Here is a 20,755-nt window from a genome sequence, read left to right on the forward strand (position 1 = left end):
TGTTTTCAAACAGGGTACCAAATGTCTCTGTGTCACCATGCTTGTGACACAGCACAAGGCGAAGGAGAAAAGGCTGGAGAGCAGACACACTGATAAGGGTTTTGAAAATTATTTTATTGTTACATTCCAAAGAGGATGTAGGAAGAAAAAAGCCAGTTATCCAATAACTGTTAGGCTTCTCAGAGAGAGAGGCGATCTGAACTCCAATCCTAGTCCAAAGCTGCCCACATTAGTTCAAATAGCTGCCTCTCAGCAGGACAGGAAAGGCTGACCAGTGCCTATATGTCATTCACCAGGGAGGCTTGGGCTTAAGAGAACATGTCTTAACTCTTAGTGTTCAAGTTCTTAGAGATACTAGAAGAAGATGAGGAAGACCACACACACCGAGACTGTGTTTAGTTATCAGAGTAAACCAGCAAACAACCAGTTTGTTCTTGGACACGTTGCATCAGACACCACAGTGCATGAAACAAGTCTGTATTTCGTGAGGAGCCATCAGGCATTTCAGATCCAACTGGCCATGAAACGCGGCCACTGGCTAACCGGAATCTTAGGTAATGCAGAGAGTGCAAGAGTCAAGTAGGGAGGCCAGCGCACTGATGAGCCAGCCACGCCGGAAACACTAACAAGTGTATCTTCTAATATTTGTAAGAAGGTCTGGTGTATTTACAAATCTGTCTAGTAAAGTGACTTGAGAGAAGCTATTCAAGCACTCTCAAGGCTTCCATTTCCTCTCCCACCACAAAAAACAGAAGCAAAAACACACCTGAAAATTACCTTGAAAACCCAAGTTAGAACTGTGTGGTGAGAAAGAGAGAGCTTGTTCCAGGCACAGACTTCAGGATAACCCACAGGCAGCTTAATTTTATTAGTAGAAGTCACAGGTAGGAAAAGACTTGGGCCTGTGTGCTTTAAAAATGTCTCTATTAATACATTAACAAGAAAAGTACTGAGCATGGGGCTTGCTCCCAATTTTGAGTCTCCCTCCATCCAGCAAGGCTTTGTAAAAACAACAGGGCGTTAAAGCCCATGGACGTCTAGTCTATTCTTCCCAGTTGTCGGCCATGGTTTTTTCTAGTCACCTTGATTCCAGTTCCCAGTTAGCTGAGGACAACGTGCCGGTCGAAGACAGACTTCCGCTGCTCCTGCACCTGAAGCTTCCAGCGCTGCTGCGCATACTCCACCTTGTTCAGCACGTTGGCACGGCTGCGAGAGCGGGCCAGCACATCGTGGGCATTTGCAAAAGGCTGATGATCCTGAAAGTCAAGGTGGAAGGAGTTAGAGATGGCAGGATCAGCATTAAACACGCAAGAACAAACAGCCTATGAGTGGACCTAGGGCCAGTGCTCAGCCCTTTGCCAGTCAGAAGCAAACTCAGCTACAGAAGCAGAGGATTCCCAAGACAGGAGCAATAGCGGTCTGTGAGGAACACACCCATAGGTGTCCAAAGTATGTCCCTTAAGGAGCAGAAACCAAGACAAGGACGGTGGTCATTTGCCTTAAAGAGAACTCCTTTGTGGTTACTGGGAGAATAGCCTATTTTCCCGGGCCAGTGAGACGGCTCAGCAGGTAAAGGCGATTAGCACCAAGCCTGACTGGAGTTTGGTCCCTGGGCCCACACGGAGGAAAGAGAGAGCTGACTCCAGCAAGCTGTCCTTTCACCTCCACATACCCTGAGGTATGCATGTGCCCACATCCCCACTCCTGCCCTCTCCCATAAACAAGCAAATTAATTAATGCAATTAAACTTTTTGAAAGGGCTAGAGAGGTGGTTTAGCAGTTAAGAATGCTTGCTGCTCCTCCAGAAGACCTGAGTTCAGTTCCCAGCGCCCCTGTAAGGTAGCTCACAGTTGCCAGGACTCCAGAGCCAAGGGATCTGACACCCTCTTCTGCAAAAACGTGCACATAAGACACATAAACCTTTAACATCTTGACAGTCTTGCCATGTCACCGGGCTAACCTGGAACACTGTATTGTCCAGACTGACCTCAAACTAGTGTCTCTCCAAGTTCCCGCTCCAAGAGCTAAAAGGCACCACCCATGCCCAGCTTAAGAAAGCCTGTTTTCACATAGCTATCTCCATGACAAATATTAATGTAGGATTTTCTCTGTACATATCAGTATTTCATACAGGAGAGCTCTGACTTTCTATTTCCCAACTCCTATTATTTCAGAACTGTTAACATGTGGGCTAGGGCCACTAGAGCAGGCGGGGCCCTCAGGGCCCTACCCGGGCTGGTCTTGATGTCTCTCTGGGCCCTAACAGGCACCAATGGACTGTTTTCCACTACTTCCTTGTTCCCCCTGTTCCCTACTCTGCAATGAGTCAGAGCTCATGTGCTTTAGTAACTTCTGGTATCAAGGAGGGTGAGGCCTGGCTTACTTCAGCATGTCTAGTCAACAAAACATCTTTCATAGCAGAGAGCTCCATGGCTTCCATGTTAACAGCTCTCTTAGGAAAGAGGCTAATGAAGGTTACCCTGGTTTGTGTACAAAGCCAGATTCTCCTGTCAAAATAAACTAATGCGACAGGATGTTTGTAGTCATTACACAGGAAATCATCCCACTAATCTACCTATGGATGAGGTGTCAACACAGCTGCCCACATGACAAACAGATTCAATTGTAATTTACTGTTTTTGTTTTGCCTTTTCCTTGAATTTTTTCCTTAACACCATGTCCGCAAAGTTTCTAAACATTCCAACAAAGGCCAGGTCTCGTAAACTAGTTGCGCTTATAGGAAAGAAGCAACATCACCCTGCTGCATGCAGGCAGCCGGGCCTGGGGCAGAAGTCAAAGCGAGTGGGAAGCTATGCGCACCACCTGACTGCTATTTGGGTTTTACCTGGTTGTGTCTCTACAGCAAGACATTTCTACTATGTTTATATATCCCAAGACTTGTCTTCCTTTTTATTTAAAGATTTATTTGTTTGTTAAATGCAGGTCTTTCTTGCATGTATGCCTGTACACCGTGTTCATTCCTGGTGCCCATTGAGGGCAGAAGAGAGTGTCAGACCCTCTGAGTCTGGAGTTAAGGATGGTTGTGAGCCATCAGGTGGGTACTGAGAATATAACCTATGCCCTCTGCAAAATCAGCCCTTTACTTCTTTTTAAATGTTAAAATGTTTATTTATCATTGTGTATGCATTTGTGTGTCAGAGGACAGCTGTGGGGCCTGTTCTCTCCTCACATCTGTGGCTGAGCTCTGGGACTTGCACTAGGATGCTGGGCTTGCTCCTGCAGTAAGTGCCATTACCCACTGAGCTATCTTTCTGGGCTTCAAAGAAGCTTTTTATTTGTTTTACTATTAAAATTTTACTCTATTTTTAATTATGTGTATGTGGGTAGGTGTGTGCACATGAGTGCAGGTATCCATGGAGACCAGAAGAGGATGTTAGATTCCCTAGAGCTGGAATTACAGTTGACGGTGAGCCATTGTCAGGGGTCCTGGCAACTGAACTCGGGGCCTCTGCAAGAGCACTGGGTGCTTTTAAGTGCTGAGCCCACCCCAAAGACTTTTCTATAAGGAGTCTTTGTCTTCTTTATCAAAATGCCCTCCACTTTTCATTTAACTGAGGCGATATATCTTCTGCAAATCTCATTGTTTGTTTTAGCACTACAAATAAAAATTATAAAGACAATGGCATGAATCTAAGATGCTCCTCAGATACAAAAAGAAAGATGGAGGAGGAGGATGGCTCGCTAGGCATGGTGGCGCACACCTACAACCCTAGAGCTCGGGAAGCTGCTGCAGGCCTGAGGCCAGCCTGGTGTAGACAGTTCTAGGCCATCCAGGGCTACAAGCAAGACCCTGTTGAGAGGCAGAGACACTGAGAGGGGTGGTAGGGAGAGGAAGGGAGGAAAAATATTTTTAAAAAGAAAGAAAGTAGAAGGCTAAATAAATTAACATTACTTGATTTCAAAGGAAACAAACTGGCCCAAGGTCATTTAACAAATTTGCACAAACACTAACCCTAAATTGGTGTCGTATCTCCCCAGTTATTTTGGGTAGATTTCTATGGGAAAGCGGTGCATCAGTGATTTTGTATATAAAATATTACTACCATCGGTTTATTTGGACAGAAACAATACTGCCAAGAAGGAAGTGCTTTACCAGGGCCTCTCAGTTACACAGTCCTGTCATCTACTCCTCAAGGCAGGAGAAGGAAAAAAAAAATCTTAAGGAACAAACTCAAATGACTAAACAAACCAGTTAATCCGTTTGGTCTGTTGTTCACCTACAGAACAAGATTGGACTAGTTGCTCAGACACTGGGAGAATGCAAATAGGGATTTTCGCTTTCATATGTTTGTTCTTTTTACACCTGGTAAAATTACAATGAACACAAAGCATGCCTTAGTGGAATGTTTAGATAATAATGACTATTTGTCCTGGATAGATGATATGACAAATACTACCATTGTTTGAAGTGAACCTCTTGACTAATTGTACTCTTTTATTTGTCCTAAAATTTAATAAAAGTGTGAAAAAGAATGCCTTAAAAATAAAACTTTAAAAAGCACACACTAAAGCGCTCCCATGCTAGCTAAGCAGTTACAGGAACTGAAATTTACCTTCTGCTTGTACAGTTAAACTCACAGCTTTGGTTGGAAAACCTTTCTCTGCATAGAATCAGTTTGACAAATGTCAGAATCAGCTGGGACTCTTAGTGACAATATTCTACAACGGTCAAATGTGCAGGCAGAATTAATCGCTGAGGCAAAGCATTGTCACTAAGCATATGAGCCTATGCCACCCACCATGTTCACATCTACACATTTTGTACCAATTTACGTCCTGCATGCATTAAGTTAGCATTGCCTCTGAGTGAGCAGCAGGTTATTAATACTGTAAGGATGTGTGAGTCAGCGTGCATCCTCTGTGCTAGGAATGGAGATATCATGAGGCCTTTGATATACACTGTACACCAGTAGTTTTCAACTGGCACTGAGTCTGTCCCCATGCCAGGTTGCTTTTGTGTGTGTGTGTGTGTGTGGGTGGGTGGTGGGTAGGTTTCAAGACAGGGTTTCTCTGTGTAGCCTTGGCTGTCCTGGACTCACTTTGTAAACCAGGCTGGCCTCTAACTCACAGTGATCTGCCTGCCTCTGCCTCCCAAGTGCTAGGATTAAAGGCGTGCACCTTTACACACGGCCTTGTGTCAGGTTTCTTAAAGGCAAGGGGTCTCCACAATGAAGGATAATTTAACCCTAGTATCTATAGAGTCAGGGTTGAGAATAAATGGAAATTACCATGGAAATAGTATTTGAGACTCTACTGGTTCTGATATAAGTTTTCTCTAGGTATTGATCCTACTATGTGTGTTTTATGTTTAAGTTTTTTTTTTTTTTAAAAAGATTTATTTCTTGTTTATACAGTGTTCTGCTGGCATATATGCCTACACACCAGAAGAGGGCACCGAATCTCATCATAGATGGTTGTGAGCCACCATGTGGTTGCTGAGAATTGAACTCAGGACCTCTGGAAGAGCAGACAGTGATCTTAACCTCTGAGCCATCTCTCCAGCCCAAGATTTGTTGTTTTTAAGTGTGTGTGTGTGTGTGTGTGTGTGTGTGTGTGTGTGTGTGTGTGTGTATGTGTGTGTGTGCCTGCAAAGACTGGAGGCCAGTGGCATCAGAGCCCCTGGAGCTGGAGCTACAGGCAGTTGTGAGCTATTTGATGTAGGTGCTAGGAATGAAACTCAGATCACCTGCAAGAGCAATTGCACTCTTAGCTACTAAGCTCTTTAGCACTTTGGTGTTTTTGTTTTTTGTTTTAATTTATTTAGTACTGAGACAGGTTCTCAAGTTGCCTAGGTTGTCACTGAACTTACTATGTGACCAAGAATGATCTTTAGCTTCCAATCATGCTGCTTCTACCTCCTAAATCTTGGCATCACAGGTATGCACCACCACACCCGGCCTGCCTATGCCTGTTTTCTTTTGAAATTTTAATTTATTTTATTAATCAGATCTCCAAACTTGCCTTTCTTTCAACCTACTAAACTACTCCCGGCATTTTTATTTTATTTTATTTTTAATTCTTTTTTTGGTTTTTCAAGACAGGTTTTCTCTGTGTTGCCTTGGCTGTCCTAGAGTCACTTTGTAGACCAGGCTCACCTCGAACTCACAGCAATCCACCTGTCTCTGTCTCCAAGTGCTGGGATTAAAGGTGTGCGCCACCACTGCCCAGCACATTATTTATTATTAACTAAAATGTTTGCTTTGTGTATGCATGATGTGTCTGTGCACATATCTGTTCAGGGAATACAGGCCCATGAGCACGCCAAGGCATGTGTATGGACGTCAGAGAAAAGCTTCCGGTTTCCACCTTGTTTGAGTCAGGGTCACTCCCCTGGTGTTCGCTGCTGCATACAGAAGGCTAGTGGCCCATGGGTTCCTGAGAATTATCCTGTCACTACCTCCCCTTTAGTAGAAACCCAGAGTTACAGCATGTGCTACTGACAGATCTGAGGTTCAAACCAGGTCTTCATGCTTGTCTACCACAGACTTTATCCACTGAGCTATCTCCCCAGCCTCTGCCTAGGATTCTGTAAACATAACTGTGTGTTTTAGCAGCTGAGGTGCAGAGCTGTATGCCCGTAATCCCAGCACTTGGAAGGTTAGGCAGGAGGAGCTCTGTGCTACACTTAGTGAGCTACACTGTAAGACACTGCTTCCAAACAAATAAGGGAATTAAGGAAAATGTCGATCTTTTTTCCCTTTCCTAGTTTGAGGTAATTGTTGCTGGTTTTGAGTCTCTTTATGTGGACTAGGCGACACTCAAACTTGTGAGCCCCCTCCCTCAGACCCCTGAGCGCTGGGATTACACGTGTATGCCCCGTCCTCGTCCCTGATGTTTTATTTAAACAGGGTCTAGCTAAGTTACCCTACATCCCTTGAGCTGGTGATCCTCCTGCCTCCACCTCTTGAGCACCTGGGATTTCCTGTACTAAAAATCCTGGGACTCACTCTGTAGACCAGACTGGCCGCAAACTCAGAAATCCACCTGTTTCTGCCTCCCAAGTGCTGGGATTAAAGGTGTGTGCCACCACTGCCCAGCTAAAAATACTTTGATGGTGGTTAGAAAGCTTACTCCAGGCCTGGCTTTTACAATTGACTCTTGAAATTACATTGAATTTTACACTTTTAGGAATGTGGTCTAATAAAATAGAAAGAAAAATTATTCTAAATAGTAATTATATATGATAAGAAAGTAATGGAATATTCAGAAATATCCTATACATGACATTGATTAATAATCAATTCTCTAAACTACACTAAACTACTTATAGATTGTTTTAATTCCTAGACATTTTTAACATGTATATCTGTATGTGGCATGCATGCATGCATGTATATCTGCTTATATGTATGTGTACATGTGTGTTTGTGTATATGCCCATGTATGTGCATATATGTGTGAAGGCCTGGGGTTGACACTTGGGGTTTCCTGTGTTGCTTGATCAAGGGCCACCATGTGTTCAGATGTTACTCGCTTGCCCCTGCCCTGACATTCTTATTGTATTACAAGCAAACCCTCGTGTAACCTAAGTGACATTTGTGTAACCTAACCTCCAAAATTATCCCTGATTGGCCAGTAAAGTGCTGACCCTGGGCTGAGCAGAGGCGTGAAGGTTCAGAGTTTTGGGAGGGGTTGCAGGAGGGGAGAGAGGCCGAGAGGTGCAGGAGAGGAGGAGCCTGAGGAAAAAAGCTGCACCAGACAATTTCCTCAGCATGAACAGTGCGGGTTCCTATATAAACTCTTGCCAAGGACCATCAGTTCAAGTAACTGCATCTACAGCTTGTACAACAATTTCTTCCTGGAAAGATGCACACTAAGGTTAGAACTTGTTTCGGTGTCTCAGTGAGGATCCGTACTAACACGAGAACCCTACCTGTGAGCACCCCACTACACAGATAACGCTGCCGCAGCCCCAGAGCTCACCCCAATGTCGTCATCACTCTGCAGCAGCTGGGAGTGTCCAAAGAGGCGCCTCTTCAGGATGGGCTCGACTAAGGTCAGATATACCATGTACAGAAGTAGGAGGCCCAAAATGGAGAGATAAATTATAATGGTAACCTAAGGGAAAAGGAAAAGAAGTCACACCTCTGCTCAAGCCAAGGAACCAAAGTTTGGTTGGTAACAGTGACATCTACGCAGTGCACAGGATCTGTGTGCCAGCCAAAGTCCAACAGAAGAGGCAAACTGAGCCCAACAGAGCAGGAAAAGAAGGAGCAAAGCTTCGCCTCTGGTCACCCCCACTGCGCCCTGCACAACTGTTTTCTTTCTTCAGCTGAACACAGCATCTACACTCACTACACTCAGCAGCCTCACACCCCCCGCAGCCTACAGGAATGCTAGCTGACTGTGAGCCAGGGGGTTCAACAGGACACTCCTTCAGATCAGTGGAAGCCAGCAAACTCATTGTCAGGGCAGTGATTTTTTTTTTTTCAGGATATTAATTCGTGTGCTGCCAAAGGTGCAACATCCACTCCGCTGGCCATAATAAAACAGAAAATATCAACAGCTGGCAAAAGCATGGCGAGGGGGAACCTCACACATGCTGGCAAAATTGTGCAACCACTTTGGAAAACTGTCTGGTCATCTCTTATACAAACAAACATACTACTCTAAGGAATGTTCCCAAGAGAAAAACAAACATATATCCATAGAAAGACACTCATGACAGTATTATTCATAATATAAATATGGAAAATAGTACAGATATTCATGAACTGAGAAGCAGTCATATAATGGAATACTATTTATCAATAACATGAAATGAAGTCCTGGTGCATACTACAACTTAGACAAGGTAAAAAAAAGTCACAAAGGGCCACATAGGATGTTACTTACATGAAATATTAAAGTGTACATAGGCAGAAAGTGACCATTTGGGACCAGGGACAGAAATGTTTAAAAACTGAAACTGAAGAAGTTTTAATTTACTAAATTATATACTTAAAAGCTAGAGAATTTTAGGGCATATAAATTATACATTTAAAAGTATGTTAAAAAGCATATGAGTTGGGGTCAAACACTGTCCTTTTAAGTGTGAGGCCCTGGGCTCCACAAAAAGAAGAGAGGGCGCTGGGGAGATGGCTCAGCGTTTAAAAGCACTGGCTGCTTCTAGAGGACCCAGGTTCAGTAACAGACACCTACACAGGGACCCATAACTGTCTACAACTCCAGTTCTCAGGGTCTGCTGCCCTCTTCTGACCATCAGGCATGCAAGCGGTACATGTGCATATATACAGGCAAAACATCCATACATATAAAATAATAATAACCTGGGGACGTGAGAAATGGTTCAGAAGCTTAGAGCACTTGTTGCCCTTTGCCGAGGCCCAGGTTCGGTTCCCAGCACCCAGTGTTGGCTATCAGCCATCCGCAGTTCTAGGGCCACAAGGTCTGCCGCCCTCTTCTGACCTCCGTGCTCAGCAGCCGTGTGCATGCCGCACAGAGATCACACGACACGCAAGCAAAACACTCATATGCATAAAAATCAAAACATCTGAACACAGAGAGACCCTGTCTCGAAAAAAAACCAACCCCCCCCCCAAATCAATACATCTTTTAAAAATTGAATGGAAAGAGGAAAGGCAGAGAAAGAGAAGAGAAGGGAACAACACAAACCCGAGGCATGGGGAGCTTTCCCCACGGGGCTGAGCTCTGCTGGGACTCAGAACTGATGCCCCACATTCTCCACGAGGCCTTTTTGTTTTTGTTTTGAAATCGGTTCTCTCTACACAGCACTATGTAGACCAGGTTGGCCTTGAACTCATGGAGATCCAGAGATCTGCCTGCCTCTACCTCCTGATTATGAAGCCTTTTTTTTTTTTTAAAGGTATGGAATGGGAAGCAAGATCTTAAAACAAACCAACCTGAGAACAAGCACTCACCGCCATAATGGAGTAACTGAGCTCATTAGAGCCCTAGTGGTGATGAGCTAGCCACACCCATCTCCTTCAGGAACTGAAGATCTGAAGCTCTGCTTCTACAATAGTGACTAAAGGCATCATGCTGCCAAAGGCTGGGGAAGCAGTGGTCTCCTGGCCTTCAGCATACACGATCCAGACAGAAATTACCATCTATTTCTTTCAGGGCCATTTTACTCATCTGTTTAATGTATCCTAACTAACCCAGAAAGCAAAAGCAGGTCCATTATTACTTTTAGGGACGTTCAAACGTTTCTGTCTTTGCTGGAGAGCATGTGTGAGTGTGTGTGTGTGCATGTATGGTGTGCACATGCTCATGTCTCACCTTGATTGTGACAGAGCTTCTTTCTTCATATTTGCATTCACATCGCAGACAGTATGCTTCTACGTCAGGCCCTCGCACAGGCATGGGCTCCACAACATGAAGGCAGTCACTGAAAAAGTCAGGGTAAAACACTGCAGAAACCTGGCTTCATATTCTCCCTTCTCTGATCAAAACTCTTCCTGAAACCCAGAATGAATATTGAGCTTACCCAAAGAAATAAAGAATGAGGAATCAATAAGTCAAAGTGAAATAATTTCCTCTCCCAGTATTACCATTTTGGTAAGATTTAACAATGTCAAAAGCCAAAGACACTATAAGAAGCCAAAAGGCAAAGGCTATCTATGTCCAAGTTGCTATTACTAAGTTTCAGATGCCCTAGGAAATTCATTAAGGTTTTTGACACCACACCCAGCTCTCAATTAACATTTTTTTAAAGTTTTATTTATTTATTATTATGTATACAGTGCTCTGTCTGCATGTACTGCAGTCCAGAAGAGAGCATCAGATCACATCAAAGATGGTTGTGAGCCACCCTGTGGTTGCTGGGAATTGAACTCAGGACCTCTGGAAGAGCAGTCAGTGCTCTTAACTGCTGAGCCATCTCTCCAGCCCCCAATTAACATTATTTTTAATTGCTACAATGTAGTATATGAATGACGTATCACATTTAACAGAAGGGTAAATTATGAAATGTTGAAAACTGGACCCCTAGAGTCACAGTGAGAAATAATTACATTCTTGGGCCAGTTATGCTGGCACATGCTTTTAATCCCAGCACTAGAGAGGCAGAGACAGGTGGATCTCTGTGAGTTCCAGGACGGCCTGGTCTACAGAGTGAGTTCAAGAACAGGCAGGGACTGGAGATACAGCTCAGCAGTTGAGAGTGCTTAATGTTCTTGCAGAGTTCCTGGCTTTGGTTCTCAGCATTGGTATCAGGCAGCTCACAACCATTTATAATTCCAGTTTCAGGAGATCTGATGCTCTTTGACCTCCAAGGACACCTGGCATGCATGAGGTACATATAAACACATGTAGGCACAGATATAATATGTAAATTAAAATTAAAAATTTAAAGTATTGTAAATGAAAAATGAAGTATACAAAAATAAGAGAGATGGCCCAGGCATGGTGGCGCACACCTTTAATTCCAGCACTCGAGAGGCAGAGGCAATCGGATCTCTGTGAGTTCGAGGCCAACCTGGTCTACAAAGTAAGATCCAGGACAGCCAGGGCTGTTACACAGAGATACCCTGTCTCAAAAAACCAAGAGAGAGGACATGGCAGTTATTAAGAAAAGAAAGGAAGGAAGGAAGGAAGGAAGGAAGGAAGGAAGGAAGAAAGAAAGAAAGAGAAAAGCAATGCTACCAAAAATATGTTTTCTCAGAATCTGTCATTTCTAAAAAACGACTACTTTGCAGTTATGTAGTGAGGCGTGTGCTCGTGCTTATGGGCAAATACTTAACCAGCTGGGCAGTCTCCAGCCCTGGCTTGCATTAGGTGTGTCTTCATTAGTCATCTCTGTCTCAAGAACGCTCTGACAGCACCCTATCTTACCGCACCTACTCTTCCTGGGGCTCTCAGCGTTCTGAGACGATTCCTCCTTATCTATCAAAATGCACCTTCTCAGGTTCTGTCGCCTCTGAGCTTTAGCACCAGAAACAAAACTTAAAATGGTGTATGTGATTAAAAGTTCAGTTATCTATAACAAGTAATTTAATTTAAACAAAAGCTGGACATTGGGGGTATACACCTATAATCCCAGTGTTTGGAAGGCTGAGGCAGGAGGATTCAGAGTTCTAGGTAGGCCTGGGCCACACAACTAGACCTTGTTTCAAAGCAGAAAAAGGAAGGGAGGGAGGGAGGGAGGGAGGGAGGGAGGGAGGTGGCACAGAGAGAAGGAAGGAGAAGAAAAGGCTGTGTAAGGCTGGAAACTGCAGGAAGTGGGTTTTGTTGTTGTTTGTTGTTGTTCTTATTGTTGTTGTTTCTGGGTTTTTTGTTTTGTTTTGTTTTGCTTTGTTTGACTAACCAATAAGTCTGGGTTTTTGTTTTGTTTTGTTTTGCTTTGTTTGACTAACCAATAAGAAAACAGAACTAGCCCCAAGCTAGCTCAACCACTCTTAGCAGCTAGGAAACACCTCCACCTAGTGCTCCAAGGAAGAAATCAGCTTTGACCCAGATCCTGCACTGACTTCCCTTGTTTCTGTCAGCTATTCAAGTCAATGAAGAATTTTAAAGCTAACAACTGGCCAAAACAAGAGGCCCAGAGAACAGAATGGTTTTATTGGTTTTTGTCTTGCTTTGTTTGTTTGTTTGTTGCTGTTTGTTTGTTTTTTTTTTTTTTTGAGACAAAGTTTCTCTGTGTAACAGTCTTGGCTGTACTGGAACTCCCTCTATAGACCAGGCTGGCCCAAACTCACAGAGATCCACTGACTGTGCCCTGAGTGCTGGGAAAGGCATGTGCCACCACCGCACGCAGCTGAGAACAGAGGGTTAAAATGTATTTAGGGACTCGAAGATGCAGATTCCTGGGTCCTCAGGGACCCACAGCATCCTAGTCTACCATAACCTGCCTGTCTTTCCAAAGTTAAAAATTCCCATTGTCAATTGAGAACATAAATCTGCAAAAGACTTACAAGCAAGGGAAAGTAAGAGAGATGGAAGAAAATGCCCAATAAGTCTTATTTTCACCTATTTATTTTCAAGGCTCCTAGTTTTAATTTGTAACCAGGGATGAAGATGTGGCCCTGTCTCAGCACAGAATAACCCACCCACCCACCCCACCCCACCCCCCCACCCCCGCAAAAAAATTAGTGTTAAATACTTGAAAAGTGAACTCCACTAACACATATTACATTCTGTTATCGATAAGAAAACAAACTGATTATGCATGCTCAACAGCTTTGGAAATTATGGATGTAACTTAAGGATGTGTTTGAGGGCTGAGGATCATGCCCAGTGGGAGAACATTTGCCCAACATTTACACGGCCCTGGATCTGATCTTCAGTACAAAGCATTTGAGCTTGCACATATTATATAAAGTAACCTGCTGGGGCAAAACCCACTAAAAATACACACCAATTACTTTATAATATAAAAGTACCTTAAAATATAACACAGACATTTACGAGATCACAAGAACAAACCAAAAAGGCTGAACCTAAAATGCATTATTCAGTTTGGGAAGATATAATGTGGGAAGAATAAACAATTGCACCAGAGAAACTAAGTGTGCTCAAAGTCAGTTTGGAAACTTGAGATGGGATAAATTTAGTCTTGCTTTCTGATTGTTGATGATTACGGAGCTGTGAAATCAGGCATGGACCAAAATACCTGTCATTTGGAGCTATTCCTGTCAACTTTCCACTGTGGCCATGACATCACAGTCCCACTGGGGGAAGGACATCCATCCTCCGGTATAACCTGCCACTTCCTATGTCACGGCACATACAGATAAGCCTGCAGTGCTTAAGGTCCATTGGGATAAACTGAAAAGGCTTCTGCTGCTCAACTAGTCAGTGAGAATCGCAGCCATTGCAGACCTGGCCGCCCACCTGCATGCCCGCCCGCCCACCTGCCTAAAGGCTGAAAGGGACCGTGGTCTCAGTCTCCTGACTCAGACCAGGAGAGAGCACACTTGATTGTCAGCTACCTCTGAAGCTCTGGAACTTTTAACTATGACCTCCAATATTTGACAATATGTCGTCATCAAAACTTACAAGCTGCGGCCCAGGGAGTACATCAAATGAAGACCCTGCAACTTGTTTTCCACGGAAAAGTGAGAGGGATAAAGCTTCCTAACCAAAGTTAGGAGGGCAAAAGAGAGGACTATTAGTAGTTTAGGGACAATGAACTCAGTCCCATCTCCATATGAAACCTTCCCAGCCTAGAGCTTTCTGGTTAGAACACAGTATTCCTTTCGATTTGTACCATACACTCAGGATCCTCGTCTCACTTGTTTCAAATAGAAATAGAATTGGACACTTTTGACTAAGAACAAAATGAGACGTCATATGAACACTCTGAGTTAACAGTAAGAACCACAGGGAAAAAAGGTGATAGGTGATTTCTTGGCCCAGAATACTTACCAATCTTTCTGAGATATGTTCTTATTATAAATATGCCCAGGGTTCTCTTTATAGGGGGGGCAGATACATTTACATCTCACGTCTTCAAAATTCTGTAATAAAGGTGAAAACAGATTGTTTATAGTTTGTCATCAAGTTTTAAAACAAAATCTGCCTACGTACATTTTGCTATGTATCGCCTGTCAGATATTTCTAAAACCATTATAAAGACTTAGTTTTGAGAGACATTATTTCTTTTTGTTTTGTTGTTTTTCAAGACAGGGTTTCTCTGTGTAATAGCCCTGGCTGTCCTGGAACTCTCTTTGCAGACCAGGCTGGCCTTGAACTCAGAGATCTGCCTGCCTCTCCTTCCCGAGTGCTGGGATTAAAGGTGTGCACCCACCATGCCCAGCAAAGAGATACAATTTCTAAAATCCACAAGACCTTAACTGTCTTATTAGATACATTTATAAATAGCGTGACGATGAACTGTGTTGTTATCATCTATCTGCCACTAGAAAGAAAGACACAGCGTGACAGATAACAGGGCCCCCCAAGAGAAATGCTGACACAAAAGGATTGGGGAGAACCAAATTAAAGATTATTCATAAGCAAGTCACAGTTCTAGGCTGGGGGTGGGCGCAGCTAAAGCATGTGCCAAGCACGCATAAGGCCAGCTCAACCCACAACACAACAATAGGGGGGGGAATGGGAGCCAGAATTCTTCTCATTTCTTCTTTTCTAAATGTTTCCTTTTGGGAGAAAGGCACTGGGCATAAAAGGGGCCGAGTCAGCTGTAGCCAGGATGAAGATTCAGGGGCACTCAGCCAGTACTAGGAGAGAAGTCCAAAGGGGAAGTAGCTTGACTCTTCCTAATATTCCCCCAGGAAAGTGGGCTTCCAATCCCTGGCTGACAGGGAGGACACCACCCAGCAAAACAAGTTTCAGGAAGCAGAGAAAGCAAGCATTAAATGCTGAATAGATCCAAGAGGCACTTCCTCAGCAAAGGGGTGTTTATATGCGAAGGCAGTGGCTCATTAGTCCCCAGATAGAATGTCCACTACTCCCAGGTACAGTGAAATGTCTGGCAGAGACGTTGACAGCTCCTAAATGCATTCAGTAGCTACTGTGCCAGACCCTGCGTTCAATGGGATGGACTCAGATAAGCAAGAGAGATGGCCCCTGTTTACTGAGGCAAATCCTATCCCGGGGAGATGATGGACAAATACACACATCATGTATATCATGATACACTACAAAAAAAAAAAAATGGGGGTGTGACACCATGCAGAGAGGATGCCAACGACATTTCAAGACTTTCTGCTGTCACTATTTCTGGTGACATCAGAAATATTTAAACCAAAACAAAAACAACTCGGATCAAAAACACCTGCCTGCCTGTGACCTGTCTTCCCGGCCCTTTATAATATTTAAAGATATTATAGAACTCTTCTTTTAAAAATGCAGTGTCACTGTGTCCCACCACACCAGACAGTCTTTCTATTTTCCCCTCCCCCAAAAAATGAGTTAGCTTACTGGTGAAAAAGCACATGCTTTCTTGGGCCAGGGCAGTTCTGGGGCACCAGATACCATGAGGGGACCAGAAAGGTTAAGAAATAACAATAGAGGCTTGGCAGTGGCAGTGCATGCCTGTAGTCCTAGCACTTGGGAGGCAGAGGCAGACAGATCTCTAAGTTTGAGGCCTCTTAAGTGTGGTCTACAGACTGAGTTCTAGCATAGTCAAGGATAAATAGAGAGACTCTGTCTCAAACCCTGTCGCCCCACCCCCACTACCCAGAGAAAAAGAAAATAAGAAACACAGTAGGGGAAAGGACACAAATTCTCCTCCCCTCTCTCCTAGGCCACTTCTTTCCTTACCTAGTATATTATCAGAAGAGGTAGGGATAGATGCGCGCGTGTGTGTGTGTGTGTGTGTGTGTGTGTGTGTGTGTGTGTGTGTGTGTGTGTATGTTTCTGAAGAGGAGCTGGGTGAAGAGTACCAAGTTGGTGAGATGGCCCTATAGGTCCTCTTGGGAAGAGGTAGTTGCTACAAGAGGGGAGCCCACACACTATGGCAACGGCATCCGCTCATGGATGAGTTGAGGGGAGCTGGTCCCTAGTAGGGAAGACTTCTGGCAAATGAGGGTTTCCCATCGTTTGGGTTAGGGGCTAAGATCTGGTGAAGTGCGGGGTTGGGGGCGGTGGTGAGCTGCGGGAGTTTAAGGGTGCAAAGTTCAAAGCTTCTAGGGCTGGAAAGCTGGTCAAGTTCCGGGTGTGTGCTATCCAGCTAGGAAACGTCAAGAGGCGGAGGAGTTGCAGACCCGGTCCGGGCACTGCCAGGGGCTGAGGGTTAGAAGGCTCTTAGGGGGATTGATCGGCCGGGGCTGTGAAGCAGGCGATCTGGCTGTCGAGTTGGGAGACCCCCCGGGAGTAGGAAGCAAGGGGGCAGCCACTGTTTCTGCCAGGCCAGAGGCAGGGGCGGAGCTCCTGTCAGGAGCCAGGCGGGGCGGGACTCACCTTGGCGGCGTCCGTCAGCTGAGCGAGCAGCAGCACGGACAGCGCTAGGCAGGACAAGCTGAGCCCCGAGCCCAGCCGCAGCAGGCTTCCGCACCATAGGCTCGCCATCGCGGGAGCCAGCCGCCCCAGCGAGCCCCGAGCCCCGCGCCCGGCTCGGGATCCGGCTCGGGATCCTCCGCCCGCACTTCCGCCTGGGCCTGCGCGTCACCGTCCGCTCCGGGTCAGCTGCGAGAAAGCCTCCGCCCCGGAAACGGTTCCGGGTACACAGAGCCCGCCGCGGCCGCTGCCCAGGGGTGCACAAAAGTCTGGGGTCTGCCCCTGCGAGGGCTGGAGAATCCTGCGGCCCCAGGGAGCAGGCCACGCGGGCCGAGTCCAGCAGGCCGAGTAAGCCCCATCCCCGGGAACTGCCGAGGCATGGAGACCTGGCCGGGAGAAGCCCAGCGTCCCGAGATCGGGAGCCCACCCGGCGGCGGAGGGTCGGAGCTCGGCTCCTGCGCTTTGGTACTAACCTGCGCCGGGTGCACCGTCTGGACTCAGCCCCCTGCGGAGCTCCCAACCCTCCCCGTGAGCTGCCCACGTGGGTGTGGCTTCCAGTAGGAGCCGACCGCCTTGGGATGCAGCCTGGTGGAGCTGAGAAGTGGGCCCTGGCGGCAGAGCTGGGCTGGCTCAAGTGAAGCTTCTCGCTGTGTGGACCGCCCCGGCGGCATCCCCCCCGCCCAGGCAGGACTCCAGGCGCCACGCTCCTGTGATGCAATGCCTATTTAAAACAGCTGACCCCTCCCTCAGTTCAGGGAGCGCTGACCCTGCTCCTTGGGGTTTCTTCTTTTGCAGATACTGTAGGAGCACCCTGGAGAGGGCACAGTGCTTCTCATTAAAATATTTTTTTTTTCACTTAAGTAGAGACCCTGGGGGTAGTGGAAGGGATGCATGTTGCTCATCACAACCCTTAGGGATTTACTGAATGTAATCAGGGACAGTCACTTCCCTTCAGTAAGAGGTGATTGGATTCTATGAATTTCAAAATCTACTCCCATGATACCCATGTTTTTTTAAATGGGCCTTTCCTGGTTGGTGGAAATTTTCGCAGCATATTTCTACTCTATGATTCTAGGCCAGGACCTAACGCAAGGTGCCTATTGCATTAAATGCATACAGCTCTTTTTAGTCCTAAATGGCAACTAGCCCAGAGTGAAATCAGCGGGGCTGGGTTTTGTGAAGATCCTGTTACGCTACAGATACGTCCTTCTAAGTGGTGGCCTGCTAATTGCGGGACCGGCAAGATAAAATCTGTTGGGGAGGCATTGTGGTTGCTGAAAGCTGATTTGGATTAGCTTGGAGCTGCACATCTAAAAGGAATGTGTGCTCTTCAGATGACGCCTGGGAGCCCTCCTGTGCACCTTCTTCAGAATTCTTTTCAGAGGTTCGATGGGGGTGCAGAGACTTGGAGGACTGCAGCAGTGCCTCCTGCTGGCGATTTATCTCCTCTCTGGCCATGCTGCTCCCCTCCCTCAGCTTCCCTAAAAGCTGGCTCCAGGTGTGGGCCACCAAGTGGACCACCTCATCTGTCTAGTGAAGAAGACCGTAGAGCACTCAGTATGGGCAAAACTTTAGAGCCCCGTGTGGCAATTGAGCATTTGAGATGTGAGTAGTCTAAATGGAGCTGTGCTGTAAATGTATGCTGTACTTCAAAGGCAGCGTGAGAAAAACAAAAACCTAATTTTAAAATGCTGATTGAAGCTGCGAGCACTTGGCTGCTCTTGCAGAGGACTGAGGTTTGCTTTTCAGCACCCACGTGCCAGCTTAGAATCTTCAGGGGATCAGCTCTGCTCTTCTGTTCCCAAACGGCACGGCAGGCATGTGGCGGTATACATGTGTACATGCTGACATAGCATTCACGCACATAAAATAAACATTTTGAATTCTGATTAAACAGTGATTAATATTGGATTAAAATAATTGTTAAATTTTGCTTTAAAAACTTTTCACTCTAGCTGCCACCGTGTGTCCCCAAACTCAGCCAGTCTGCCGTAGACCCCCTTAAGTGTAAACCCTAGATGCTCCCACCCCATGGCCCCATTTCCACTCCAACGAGATGAAAGAATCGATCATGAAGGCAGGAAAAACTTGCCAAACTGCAGGCACAAGTTCCCATTGGTGGGGAAGGAACCGCCCACAGAAAGAAGGTTCACAGAACAGCCACAGCAGAAATTGCAGTTCTTAAGGAAATTAGGGGCAAACAAGATCGCTGATACTGAAGAAGTGAACATGTTTTACAAACCAAGAAGCAATAATCCACTTTCACAACCCTAAAGTTCAGGCATGTCCGGCGGCGGCAAACGCCTTCACTATTACAGCCACACCAAGACAAAGCAGCTGACAGAAATGTTCCCCAGCATCCCACAGCAGCTTGGTGCAGACAGCATGACTAGTGTAAGGGGACTGGCTGAAGCTCCGCCCAAACAGTCTGGGGATGGAAAAGCACCACTTGCTACTTGGGAGGAAGAGGATGAAGTTCAAGATCTGGAGGAAATTTTTGATGAGGCTTCTAAGAATGAAACAAACTGAATTGGGGCGATTTCTGGAGAAGGTGACACTTACAGGAGTGTGCTCTTAAAATTATTTTGTTTATGAATCTGATAAAATCTAGATTTTTAGCCAGATGTGCTGGCACACACCTTCAATCCCAGCACTCTTGGAGTCAGAGGCAAGTGTATCTCTCTGAGTTCCAAGCCAACCTGGTCTACAAATACAGTTCCAAAACAGCCAGGGCTATACAGAGAAAACCCTGTCTCAAACAAAACAATCTAGATCGCTAATATTTTTAAACCCAAGCCCCCTGGATATTGCATTTCTTTTCAGTTTTTGCTTATACACAATCCAGTCCTTGTGCCAAGTTAAGCTGAAGAAGCCTGGGAATAAAGTTTGAAATGAGTTAATAAAATTCTTTGCCTAGTAAACAAACAAACAACTCAATGTGGCTACTAGAAATTTTTTTGTTCTAGAATGCAGTGTGGCAGCCATTAGTGGAGTGTAACTGACCATAGGAGATTCAGGTTAAGGTAAAAAAAAAAATGATAGAGAGAAACTGGGTGTGGTGGTTTAAATAGAAATGGCCCCATAGACTCGTGTATTTGAATGCTTGACCCCTGGGGAGTGGCGATGTTGGAGGAAGTGTGTCTCTATGGGAGAAGGCTTTGAGATCTCACATGCTCAAGCTATGCACAATGTGGCACACAGTCCCCTTCTGCTGCCTTTGGATCAAGATGCAGAACTGTCCACACACTACCATGAGGATAATGTAAGCCAGTCTCAATTCAGTGTCGCCCTTTGTAAGAGTTGCTGTGGTCATGGTGTCTCTTCACAGCAATAAAATCCAAACGAAGACACTGGGGCTTAGAACTATATCTGCTAAAAGTGAATGTAATGTCAGCTGACTTTAATAGACGTGGGAGGCTTGGGTCTTCTTCCTTTGCCCTGCTTATATGTGTATGATTCTTTCCTGTAGATCAGGGATCTTTAATGCCAGAAAGCCTTCCTTGACAAGCATACATGTCTGGTTTTGCGGATCTCTTTCCTAACTTACTCTATTATGGTAAAATTGTGTTTTCATATATTCCTTTATGCTCCCATCCCCTCCCAAAATCTTGTAGGCCCTTTGAGCACAGGAACCTTTGTCTTACAGTCTTTGGACCTGGAGACTGAGATCCAAGCATTAATGTGGGGATCAGGGAAAGAAAAAAGGGAGGGAAGGAAATTCATTTAGTTGTCTCAGTGGTAACAGGTACTTACTTTAGTCCTTGCTTGATTTCTTTCTGACCCCCAAGAAATGAGGCTGAGAGGCCCAAAGTGCAGATGGCAGAACCTGGGGAACTGAGGCAGGCGAGGAAAGACTTCTGACCAGGACCCCTTA

At 45.5% G+C, this 20,755-nt stretch overlaps 1 protein-coding gene and 1 pseudogene across 3 annotated transcripts; one reads left to right on the plus strand and one right to left on the minus strand.

Moving 5' to 3' along the window:
• Window positions 1–93: 93 nt before the first annotated feature.
• TMEM9B (TMEM9 domain family member B) lies at window positions 94–17,514 on the minus strand. Of its 2 annotated transcripts, none has more exons than XM_084772532.1 (5): window positions 17,355–17,514; window positions 14,350–14,441; window positions 10,264–10,372; window positions 7,945–8,079; window positions 94–1,256 (listed from the first exon to the last, which is right to left on the minus strand). In XM_084772532.1, exons 3-5 carry the CDS (start codon window positions 10,345–10,347, stop codon window positions 1,101–1,103), a joined length of 375 nt encoding a protein of 124 aa, XP_084628658.1. In that variant the 5' UTR covers window positions 10,348–10,372; window positions 14,350–14,441; window positions 17,355–17,514; the 3' UTR covers window positions 94–1,100. The 2 variants fall into 2 exon arrangements, with proteins under 2 accessions (XP_084628658.1, XP_084628657.1); XM_084772531.1 differs by lacking the exon at window positions 17,355–17,514 and adding an exon at window positions 16,846–17,316.
• Window positions 17,515–18,937: 1,423 nt separating this feature from the next.
• On the plus strand, window positions 18,938–20,316 carry LOC311592291 (transcription factor BTF3-like; annotated as a pseudogene). The gene has a single exon. The product of its transcript is annotated as a transcription factor BTF3-like (transcript).
• The last annotated feature ends 439 nt before the right edge of the window (window positions 20,317–20,755 follow it).

Source organism: Acomys minous (genome assembly GCF_964271855.1).
Source record: "Acomys minous genome assembly, chromosome: 2".
Taxonomy (NCBI): Eukaryota; Metazoa; Chordata; class Mammalia; order Rodentia; family Muridae; genus Acomys; species Acomys minous.

Excerpts from the sequence above, each read along its gene's own strand:
- TMEM9B (XM_084772531.1), bottom strand. The coding sequence starts at position 16,953 with ATGGCGAGCCTATGGTGCGGAAGCCTGCTGCGGCTGGGCTCGGGGCTC. Across the intron at positions 14,442-16,845 it reads AGCTGACGGACGCCGCCAAG|AATTTTGAAGACGTGAGATG; the intron begins GTGAGTCCCGCC and ends CCTTTATTACAG. Across the intron at positions 1,257-7,944 it reads AGAGTGATGACGACATTGGG|GATCATCAGCCTTTTGCAAA; the intron begins GTGAGCTCTGGG and ends CTTGACTTTCAG.